This window comes from Larimichthys crocea, chromosome XVI (genome assembly GCF_000972845.2).
Source record: "Larimichthys crocea isolate SSNF chromosome XVI, L_crocea_2.0, whole genome shotgun sequence".
NCBI classification, from domain to species: domain Eukaryota; kingdom Metazoa; phylum Chordata; class Actinopteri; family Sciaenidae; genus Larimichthys; species Larimichthys crocea.
The window spans coordinates 4,127,726-4,139,907 of record NC_040026.1 but is presented as its reverse complement, the minus strand read 5'-3'; the positions used below and the strand labels follow the sequence as shown (position 1 = coordinate 4,139,907).

General features: G+C 40.4%; 1 protein-coding gene across 2 annotated transcripts in view; it reads left to right on the top strand.

The window, feature by feature from the left end:
- The window catches only part of si:ch73-22o12.1 (nectin-2), a 78,000-nt gene extending 68,450 nt beyond the window's left edge, over window positions 1-9,550 (top strand). The window contains exons 7-10 of one of the 2 annotated variants that reach the window (XM_019261257.2): window positions 6,146-6,281; window positions 6,454-6,511; window positions 6,632-6,718; window positions 7,969-9,550. In XM_019261257.2, coding sequence (XP_019116802.1) covers window positions 6,146-6,281; window positions 6,454-6,511; window positions 6,632-6,718; window positions 7,969-8,175 — 488 coding nt within the window. In that variant the 3' untranslated portion in view covers window positions 8,176-9,550. Of the gene's footprint in view, window positions 1-6,145; window positions 6,282-6,453; window positions 6,512-6,628; window positions 6,719-7,968 lie in introns of both variants that reach the window. The other variant, XM_010735032.3, reaches the window with a different exon arrangement.
- The last annotated feature ends 2,632 nt before the right edge of the window (window positions 9,551-12,182 follow it).

The following is a 12,182-nucleotide window of genomic DNA, read 5'->3' as shown; positions in this document are numbered from 1 at the left end:
TCCAGGCACTCTGCTGTGACTCTGGTCGCCTTGTGTTTTTCTGTGCTGGACAGTACTCTAGCCTGTTTCTCAGCTAAGTTTATGAGGCTCGAATTTCAGTTGAAACCGGTTTGTCTCTGCACAAACCTTCCACTGACATCTTAGGAAACAACAAAGAAAACCTCGGCAAATATCAAAAGAGAATACTAAATCAAAAATGTTTGCTCCTTCAAAGACATAAATGGTGGTGGGGTGATCAAACACTGGATTTATATAATTAAATAGACGTTCTTAAGTTTACTGAAAAGCATACTGGAGAGTCACTTTAAAGATGTAAGGAAGGAGGAAAAGAAGGGAAGATGGCCTACAGCAAAATTCACAAGCCATCAAAATTCACAAGCAGGACAATCCCACAACATCACCTCCACATATTCAAGGCTACAGCCTGCCGAGCCCACAGGACGCCTCAGGCTTTGGATATTTTGGTCAACTGACCCTTTTAAAAAGTCACCCATTAGGAATGAATTTGATCATCAGCAACAGCAGGATTGTTTTTTTCAGTGACCTGCTAATCTTTTAAGCCAAGACCAACCACATGTATATCTCAGCCTTTTCTCCAGTGAATCTAATATTTTGTGATTTTCAGGTTGGTTAACAGGCATTCGATGTGGTTAAAAAAAAAAACCTGTGTAGGTATGCGTGTGTGTTTGTGTGTGTGTGTGTGGAAGAGGTCTGGGAGGGTAATAAAAACAGGCTTATCTCTACTCGTTAGGCACAGGAGATAAGAGATGCAGAGGGAGACGCTGCAGATTTGTGCTGTCGTATTACCGGGCCAAACAAGCGAATACCAAATTACACTGCCGATGGAGCAGGATGACAGAAAAGAAGGATGGTGGGAGTGAAGGAGGGATGGATGGAAGGAGAAGGGGAGAGAAGAGATAAATGCAGCAAAAGCCCGACCTGTGTGGGGAAGCTGAGGATAGGCCAGCATGTTAACCTTAATCCCTTCAGGGAGAGGCGTAAACACACAGGAAGAGAGAACAAGGGATTGAGTGGAAAAGAGAGGGATGTGAGATCTTTGTCTTCCCGTGCTCTTCTTCATCCCCTCAGTGTGATCAGCCAGTTGCAGGCAACAGCCGGGAAATCCCTCCGTACCTAACTGAAGCCAGCCTCTTAATCTTAGCCTTCATCTCACTTGGCTCTCCCTGCTGTCTCATCCTCTTTCCCTCTTTTGATTCCTCTCCTCTCACCTCCTCTCTACTCACTGTCACTCTCCCGAAGTCTACTGTTTGGACCCCACTGTCTCGACTTGACTCATCCTCTTTTGCTGAGTATTCTCTCCTCATTTCAGCTTTCCCTGTTGGTGACTCATATACACAAAGTTTTCTAAGGAGTGCTGATCTATCTCCTGATTTTTTTTTTTTTTTTTTATTCTCCCCCTGTCTGCAAGTATTTCGAGACAGAAATGAGGAGTTGAATCTGAAAAACTCTAGCCACTGGCTGCAGAGCTGTGGCCGGTATTCAGCAATGCATCCCAAAGCTCCAGAGATTCTGCTGGTGGTATTTTCAACTTGCTGAAGTAGGTCTGCGGTGATTTCAGACAGTTTCAGCCAACCATCCAGCCTCATCTCCCCTTCCTTCACTTCCCACTCCTATCCCTCCCCTTCATCTGCGCCCCGTGGGAGAGTGGTGGTATATGGTTGACTGGCTGGCCAGGCAGGGAACGGTGAGCAATGGAGGGGCTCTCATATAGGAAGGGATAGATGTGTATCTGACTGGATGGTCCGTGCATTGATCTGCTGACAGGAATGGAGCTGACCTTTAACTGAGTTTGAACTGCGGACCATTTCTTCATTCACAGTAAAGATTACAAACCACACAGGTTGGTTAGAGATGGAGAACTGCTCTCTACCTCAGGGCACAGCTGAAATAAATTTTGTGTTATTTCGTGTGTACACTTTGTGTTTAAATATGTATGTAGATGTGTCTTCTTGTATGCATGTGATGTTTGGAAAGGCAGCAGGGCAAAGGCCACGATGCAGACTAGGGCGTGTTTGTGTAAATATGTCAGACTGACTGATGAGGTCGCAGCACAGGATGCCAGCTGCTCCTTAATACAATGTCGTGTGTGTGCATCCATGAGTGTGTATTTTGTGTTTGTATGGTCTTAATGTACTCTGTGTGTGGGTAAGTGTGTGTCTTTTTGTATGTCCTTGGCAAAGAGCTGCAGGGATTTACAGAGGCCAGCAGACGTACAGTACACGTACACACTCACTCTCGCTCTCTCTCAATGTCTCTCTCTCTCTTTCTGTCTGGGATATTTCATTAGCGCAAGACATGGCTGGTGTCCAGGGCCAACACAGAGGGCACGCTCTCAAGTCAAGTCATTCACACACAAGCGCACCGTTCCACAATCCTTAGAATTGGCCTCTTTTCCTGCAGCTCTTTTTCTCTATAAGAGGTTATCAGAGAGGAAAGAACCGCTTTCTACCTGAAACCTGCTGAGTGAAAATGAGTTTGGTTGGATAATGACACCCGTGAGATAAGGCAAGGAAAAAAAAGAGGAGGCAGGGGGTCCTTTATAGACTTTCACAAAGCAGAAAAAAACCTCTCTGAGTCAAAATGGAGGAGGGCGGTGATGATAAACAGACGCAGCACTGGAATGAGGAAGCAGTAACGCAGAAACACTCAAAAGACTAGGCAGGTATCGGGTTCATCATGAATGTGCCCTTTGGAGGCTCATTGGTTCAGGTTTAAAAGAGACACAGCACCACCATGTGGCAAATAGTTTGCACCGCATAGATTTGCATTTACAAGGTTAGATTTGATGTGTATAATATCAGATTGCAGTTGCTACAGTTGGAAATCTAATAGAGCCTGGATGCCTGCAAGGATTTCGCTTCCAGTCCGTCTCAGTTGAATTTAGTTTTTGTGAAGACACTCTGTGTTTTTCTGTGCAAATCATCCCTCCATCCCCATTAAATGACTTAATGGAAAGCACGCCCTCCGCAGAGCTGTCGTTACCTTTTTTAAAATGCCACAGTAAAAAGTGCTCTCGCCCTCCTTCATGACAGTTCTTGTAAAAAATCTGACTGTCTAATTATTTAGCACTGTTCATTTTAAAGTTCATATTTTTTGTTCTTTTATAACCCAGACTCGGCGTTTTATAGGTGAGCTGAAAGAAAAGTGTGTTTTACAAGCTGTCCTGCTAAGACACTTTTAAGAGTCAGACTGTTGAATGAATAATTAGTTTTCATTTCCTGCAGCCCACCCTGAATTTCCTCTCCAGGATAATAGCGTCGTGTCCTCATCGCTTTATTACAGGAGTGTTAGAAACCGTCACTGACCTTTTTGCTGTTCGGTGATGTTGACTAAGTAAAAATTTTTGATTAAATAACTCATATAATTTAATATTTTGAAGATTACTTCAACAGACTGAGCTCCATTTACTTCATTAGAACCTCGTAAGAAACATGTTAGTTATATTACGCTGATCAATATCCTAGAAAATATCTATATCTCCTGTCACAGTACTAATAATATCTCAGTCATCTATTCTTATATAAAACACAATTTTCCAGTAACTTTATGACATAAACCTTATAAAAAATGTGCTATATTAAATCACTTTGTGTTGTTTTTTTGTGTTAAATCTACTAAACCACTACTATACCATGTAATTTGCACTGTGTTAAATCTACTAAACCACTACTATACCATGTAATTTGCACTGTATAAAATAGTCACAATAATACAGTTTATTACATTGCGTTTATTACATTGCGTTTATTACATTGCGTGTACAAATCCAAGACAGTGTGGCTGAGTTTGGTTCATAGCCAAACAAGTCTTTGTCTTTCTAACAAAGCTACTGTGGTTGTTTAATTTCTGGTTTGACTTATGTTTGATTTTCATCTTGAGAACGAAACGCACAACATGGAAATCAAACACACATTGTACTTCATGTATGAGTGCTGTGGCACGTTTATGTCCCTCCAGAAACACAAAGCTACTTTAGATGTAATGAGGGCACCACATGATGGTTGTGGTCCCAAGATAGGAACACTTAAAGTTTTGTGCTGAGGGGAAAAAATATACAATGGAAAACTTATTTGTACCCCCACTGAATAAATCAAAACAACACAATTAACTCAGTTCACCCCATCAAAAGAAGATTTTCTATTTATTATATCCAAAGAAGCCTTTTGTTTCATCATTAAAGAGTCGGAAAGCTTAGTGATTATTGTGGTGACTCTGCGGATTAAGGTGCACATTGTGCTTTTGATATTGAAGGTTCACATCCACTTTGATTTCTTGAAATATATTTCATGTCTTTGATTTTGTCATTTCCATGTTTTACATTACAATGTCTTCAATCAAGTGCAACAAAACCCCAAAATTATAATAACATGACATAAAATCAATGTTTATAAAGCCCATTGTGTAGATGGCACACAGAGACCATTACTAAGTATGATAAAAAGAGAGAGGAAACCTAAAGCTTGTGTACACGAGGGAGAACATGTAGGGTCAGCAGTAAAAGATGATGTGCTGGGTTGTAATAAGTAATAGCGAAAGAGACGATCATTAGGATACATTTGTATGCACGAAAGAATGAAAATTATTTTAGGAGATATTCAAAGTAGTCTATTGTTAGAGGAGAACTGTAATTAGGGGACTAACAACATTCAATCATGACCCTTCCAATTACTAGGACCAGGGTTTGTTCTCATCAAATGAGCTTCAGATCCTCTCTGCCCTTTTCCGCCCCTTCATTAGCATAATCCCCTGGGAATACGGGAGGATAATGAGTCAGGTTGCACCTTCAGTAAACACACAGTGTGTGTGTATGTGTGTGTGCGTTGTGTGTATATATATGTGTGTGTGTGTGTGTGTGTGTGTGTGTGTGTGTGTGTGTGTCAGCTCATGTTCAATCTGGTCATGGTTCATTAGTGGAACCTCTGCATGATTCCTCTGGTTCGTCTTAATCACCCATGTGACTCAACACTCTAATCAACTTCACAGCAGAGTGTTGCACGTAGCTACACACACACAGACATCCTCATTGCTGATTTTTCTTTTTTTTTTTGAGGCCACCCTTTGTCATGTGTCTGACAGTGTGAGGTAACTTTGTTATCTCTCCTACAGTTTTGCACTATATGACTTCTTTTATAATTAGTTAAATCAGTGGCTCCCAAACTAGTCGGGCCAGGCTGCCAGTAGGTGTGAGGCGATAAATCAAAGAGGTCTTAAGATGATGAGCAAAATAGGATGACGAAACAGAGTTCTGCTAAATCTTTTCTCTTCGATTTGAGAGTTTAGGTTCATTTTTAACCTTAAATTAAAAAAATAACAAACTTTGTCCCTCTGATCTTTAAGGGAATAGTTCAAGATGGATAACGCTCTCACATGTGGGTAACATTTAATTTGGATAAAATATAGATATAATTAATCTGTATGTAACGATTCATGAATATCTAAACCTTAAATATCAGAAAACCTTTGCTAAAACTTGACTAATAAACTGTTGAAAATGTTACAAATACTCGATCTGCAGGTGGACTATCCAGATGAAGTGTTGCCAGTATGCGTTTATTGGCTCTGAGGAATGTTGCCAGGCAACTAGAGAAGACTTCAGGAAGTTACTGATCCAAGCCAAGAAAGTCCTGCACATAAACCCCCTTTAAAACACATATAGTTCTTTTCTCACATCTATTTTTGTATGATTTAAACAAAGGAGGTATAACATGTTCATTAGTGAGCTTAAGAGCTGCTGGTAGGCGGATTTTGTTACGTTTGGACTGAGTCAGGCTCGCTGTTTGTCCAAGCCTTTGCGCTAAGCTAAGCTAACAGGTTGCTCTGTTAGTATCAGTTTCCTCTCTTAAGTCTGTACTGGAGAGCAAACAAGCATGTTTTCCTGAAATATTCCTTTTAGTGTAGCTTTTTCTTGTAAAATAATGAATAGTTTTGCCTCCTATGGTGAGCTAAATAAGGGGATCTAAACATGCTTTTATTTTGATGGTTCATAAGTCAAAAAAAAATGGTAAGCCATGTTATGATAAATAATATTTAAAAAAAATAAAGCTGTGTTATGAAATTAACTTCTGTCCACCTCTGATCTTGTCTAATGGTATTTTTAACTCTTCTCTTCTTCGTGTTTTCGCAGGGACCCGTCTTCCAGAGAAAGGTGCTACTACTGGCAGTATCATAGGCGCTATCATTGGAGTGATAATACTCTTGGCCATCATTGGAACAGCCATAGCGATGTACCGCAAACACCGTAACAACAAACTGAACGGAGAGTGAGTATCTGTTTGACTGACAACAGTCCCTTCAGTTCAGTTCACTGTTGTTTGTGTCTGCACATTCGTTCTGTGTGTTATTGGTAAATTGGTCCATTAGATGAAGTGCCAGGCTGCAAATCTCATATTTTTTTTATCACTCACTAGACAGTTGTGTGTATTTGTGTTTCAGGGGACCACCCAAGTACAAGCCCCCTCCTCCTAAGAAGACCAACAGTTCTGCTAACAGGGTGAGTCACCATCAGTATCATTAAGCAGACAGATGTGTCAGGTTGTTCTGCACAATGCAAAGCTAACAGATTCAATTATATTTCCTGAAATATACTGACTCGTGCTTGTGTCTGCAGCAGCTGAACCCAAGTTACGCTCCACCCCCGGTAACAGATGACAGACCAGAGAACCAATACTACAATACCCAGACTGCTGAGCCTGTCACGGTAAGGGAACATGTTAGTTAAAACATTATCTATTATGGGGGTTATTCTCACTTTGAGAACACACACAGAGCATGGTGTGGAGCAGTGCATTCACCATGCATTCACCAAACCTTTTCGGCTATCTTGCGTTTCATAGATAATATATGAAACAACATTTCCTTGGTATAAGATGTTGTCAAGCTGCAGAACATTTGTTCTACAGGGAGGGAGAACAGCTCAACACATAATGTAACACACAACTATTCCAAAACTAACAACCTTAAACATTATGCGGTGTTTAATTAACACTTTGCAAAATGTGAAAAAAGCTGTATTCACATTTTAAGCCTTTTTTTTTTTCAGAGCATCTTGGAGTTGAGGGTTGAAAGGGTTAATGACAATATTTCAACTGTAGCCAATTTGTGAATTCATGGTTAAAATGAGATGCGTTTTATTTATTTTATTTCACAGTATCCCATCCCCTAGAATGAAATTAGAAGGAAATTGTGAATGAGTTGCAATCTCATTGTTTCCCGGAAAAGTGAATGGCTGTTTAGTAGTTACCACTCTATTAGAGGGAAGTGAATCAGAGGTTTGAAAACTAATCTCAGACACCTCTGACTGGAGTTTGATAAAACTTTGGGTGATGCTGTGTGTCTATGTTAGAAACACAGAGATTAGACTGACTGGACATAATAATAATGTTTAAATTAATAGGTTTTGTCAGAATTTGGGGGAAGTAATGCAGTTCACTACATTTGTTTTAGTTTGTTTTTGTTTTTTTAGCATTATCTGCAGCCTTATGCTTCTCCTCCACTTCATTTGTGTGACAGTTAATCAGTTTCATATCAGGCCAATCAAAACCAAAACTATTTAAAACCCCTTTGGATTAGTCTGTGTTCACAGGACAGCAACACAACAAACATATGATGCATTGCTGTCGATTAAACTAACCAACAGTATTTAAAGATCTACAGCAATATAATAAAGCAGTAATATTAATCATCCAAATCCATTCATGTGTAATAGCAAATCACTGACAGGGATCATATTGCAGCATAATGAGTACTTTTACATTTTATATATAGAGATATATATATATATATAATATATATAATATATATAATATATAATATATATAATATATTATATATAGATATACTTTACCTGAAATATTGGCTTAAAAACTGCTGTGTCATGTTCTAGTCTTTCAGAAACCCCGTGCGCTATGAATGATAACAACTAATGTTTTCGTGTTTTGTTACTGGCAGGACCTGGATGCCTACCATGATGATGAGGATTACACTGAAAATGACAGGGAGCATTATTACTCTGCTGCCCCCTCTGGCTGGGATGATCCTGGAAACAACGAGGTCCCGCCTCCCTACATGCGCACAGACAACGACCCCCAGGACTACCATCAGGGCCCCAATGTCAACCGTGGGGATAGCTTTGTGTCGCCCGCCATGTTTGTGTGAGAGGACACAGAGAAGATGTGTGTGTCTGTGTGTGTGTGTGTATATATATATGTGTGCATGACTGGGTGAGTGAACATTTCTGCAGGCTTAAATAAGAAAGACATAACACAAGCTCTGTGCGAGTAAAGTGTGATGACTTGTGAATGTGAACATTTTATGCGTAGCTATGGATTTTCAACCTTGTGCTGCGAAGACAGACCTCCTGCTTTGCCTTTTTGTCTAAGAACATTTATCTGTGAACAGGTTGTGTCCCTTTGAGAATTTGACCATTAATAAACCCTGATCATCTTGAGCCAGCAAGATACAAAATGATTTCTAATGTTGCTTTGTGGTATGCACAACTGCAACATACAGTTACAGGAATATAGTGAAAATGCTATCCTCAAAGTAGAGAACATTGTTTTAAATGCCATGACACTGTATGGAGATATATGTTTCAACACTGAATTGCCTTGCATTATTGTATTATATTATTATAGACATGGTTAACAGAAGCACATTCTCTAGATTTTTACATGTTACCTCTGTCTAGTTTTATCTGTCTGCTGCTGTTGGTTTTTTGCAAACCCAGCTGGCACCAAGTCGGTGTAAAACAGGCATCCTGTGGAGAAGCTATTAGTTGCAGTTAATCGTGCAGCACCGAGCCGGGACTCACAGACCATGACGACACCAGGGTGTAAACTACAGCAATGGGGGGGTAACTGTTGGAGCGATCTTATAGTTGTGGCAATATTTGTGTTTGATTTGTGAATACTTTTTGATTTTTTTTTTGTCTGCTGTCCTTTGGCCTTTCTTGTGAATATTCAGTGACGCGTAGCTCATCTCAGGTGGAAGGGAAACATAATTTAAGTGCTACTGACTGGTCTGCATTGGTTTGTAATGATGTTTTTGTTTTACCTGCATCCATCCTTAAAGCCATACTAAAACAGTTAGCACTCAGTCACAGTGCTGTATTTTTGGAGGGATTTCTGTTACTTTGAAACAGTAAAAACTTTTTGTGCCTATTTTTGTTTTTTTATTACTTTAGTACTTTGTCCACCAGCATGTTTGACTGGATTAGGATAAATCTGGATTATGTCCATAAAATCTGTTGCAATTCATCTCTCTAGTGGAGGATTAAGTATATTTTTATGGAGTTCAAACAAGGGCTGATACAGAGCCTGCTAGTATACTGATATCATCCTCCATTAGGGTTAAACAGGTCTGGCTGTAATACTTAGATTATTTAGTACTCCATCCATAAACCCGAATGTCTCTCTACATGTATTAGTGCCAAGCGATTTCTCTTTTATTGTATGATTGCAATCTATTTTTACTCTTCATAAATTGTATTTTCAAAGTGATCTTTTTAATTCAATAAACATTTAAATTGTGATCCTGGTTAAATCATAACTGGAGTCATCCATTTCTATTTTTTTATTTTTGCAGCTGCAGTTATTTTTCACCCCAGTTGTAATTCCAACATTTCACCATGTGGTTGCAGTATGGACTGAAAGTATTGAAGGGTTTAAGCGCAACAGATATTTACAGCTGTGCCGAGCAAATGCTAACATCTAGAACAGAAAACACTGAATATATGTGGAAATAGAAGTCTGTCTGTTATGAGTGCGTATTATCTGTAAATGATAAGGGAGAGGAAGCACAAAAGTGGTGCCAGACTGCAGCTGCAGTACCTACATGTGTCCATGTGAGGGCTCTAGACTTCAAAGGCTGAAACTGCAAGAGGCTCTAGCACACCTGATACAGTGGCAGGCACTTGTTCTCTGCTTCCTCTCCTCTTGTCTGACTCATCTCTTTCTATCTTAAGCTGCGTTTCCTCCAATCCCGTACTCGCAGTCCATGAAAAGTCTACTGGCACAAGAAGAGGATCATTTTTAGATCAGCATGATTCATTTCCTGCACAGACACTGCACCAAAGGAGCCAAAATGTGCAGTATTATATATTTATATAAATATATACAGGATTACATACATCACCTTCCTGCACCACTGACTCACATGTTTAAACCACTTGTGTCGTGCAGCTTATCCATATTAATTTGTACGGAGTGCAGCAGTGTCCTGAATGAGCCAGGTCTGGTGCAGATTAGCATCTGGTACTGCAGATGAAGGTGAGGCCTGACTAGCAGTCCACCATGACTCTGCAGTCTGTTCTCTGCCTGTATTCTGGCCACACAGGTACATGGGCATTCTGAGAAGTAGTGAAGTGTAAGAGGTTTATTGCTGACATGCAAATTTCAGCTGAAGGCCATTCAAGACTGAATGCCAAGGTCAGCGCGCCGCAGAAGCACTGAAAACTCATACTTCTCACTAATATGGTGACTCTGACTTTCACTCTGTGTTTCACCTACAGTTAAAGATGGCGTCTGTGAATATGATTATTTATTAATGTATTCTAATTTTAGTTAAGCTGCAGTACCCTATGCTGACTTTTCCATGTACATTAAGGTGCCTACTACGTATATAAACGTCTGGATCAATAAATATGATCTGGTAAGGAGCAGGAGTTGTAACTCTCTCTAATAGCTCTGTGTATTGATTGGGAATGCACACTGTTAGTGAAAGAGGAGACATCAAGATTCGATAAGTTGGTTCAAAGTATTTTTGGGGGTCAAATAGAGTTGAACATTGAAGTATACATGCCTGGAGAAGTTTCTTAGGAAACTCCTCTCTTTTCACGCTTTGCAGTGTCGCTTTTTTTGTAAACTACCAGTGATCTGTGCAGTTCGAGCATTATGGGATTAACAGGCTCTGTGAATCGGCAGCCAGGTAATGAGTGAGGGAGAAGACAGAGAATAAACCTCTCATGCCTTCAATGCTGCTAAGCTGGCTAAAAATAGAGGCAGAGGAGAAGGATTGAGAGAATCGGGGTGGACGGAAAAGATGGGGGATGGAGGAAACGACTTGATTTGAGTCATAGCAAACTACCGAGGAAGGATTTTCTAGGTGACTTTGATTGTCAGTTGTACCAGTTGCATAGCAACGCATGTTAAAGGCACACAAAGAAACATGCATCATGCATCCACGTTGATCCTGAATGCTTTCTGAGTCACCAGTGACCTGACCTGATGGATAAACTCTGCCCAGACTCATCATGTGTATGACAGTGATGAGCATGTTGGGCTGTATGCTGTTGGCTTGGCTGGTGAGTACAAACACTCACACATTTATAAATGCAGGCCTGTTTTAGCCTGACAAGGCTGAGGACACCTTGAATGACCTTGAATATCTATTTTAAGAGCTGGAAAGGAATACAGATTAAAGCAAAATGAAAATGTTGAGATTAAGCAGCAATTTGACAAAGCTGGTTCGCATCCTCTTTAAAGAATAAATGGACTTTGGTCAGCACTCTTTACATGTAGACCAGAACCTTCAACAGACTATGAGAGGAGGAAATGAACACATGACTGGACCCCAATGGAGACAGTGTTTCACGTGCTGCTAGGAGAAAAAAACCCCTCTAACCCTGTCTTTTTTTCCCCCACCATCTTTCCATCATCTCTCAACGGGTCTAATTCTGTAAACACCAGGCCAGAAGGACACACTGTGTGAGAGGAGAGCAAGAGGACGAGGGAAGCACGAACCCTGGCACCATGGTGAGTGACACTGTCGAGACGCCCTCGCAATGGGGAAGGCATGTGAGTCTGGAGAGGAATAGAAAGAGAGAGAAACTGATAGAGCGGGTGAAGTTTGATAAGGGGCACAGGCGGTGAAGGAGGAAGAGGGAGAGAGAGCGAGGGAGAGAGGCTTTGGGGATTAAAAGGGAGATGAAGGTGGAGGGCAGACAAGGCCAACGGACAGCTGGGAGAGACCTGGCTCGGCTCAGATTGGTTCAAATATGTATGTTGCTCTGGAAAATTACACATTGGGTCCTTGAATTCATTAGATGTTGTTAAAATAGAAATATATGAAGAGTTGGGTAAAGTAAACAATCTAAGGAACGTATAAGCCCAAAAATAAATAAATAAACAAAATGCTCATAAACACATTTAATGAATCAAGTAAGG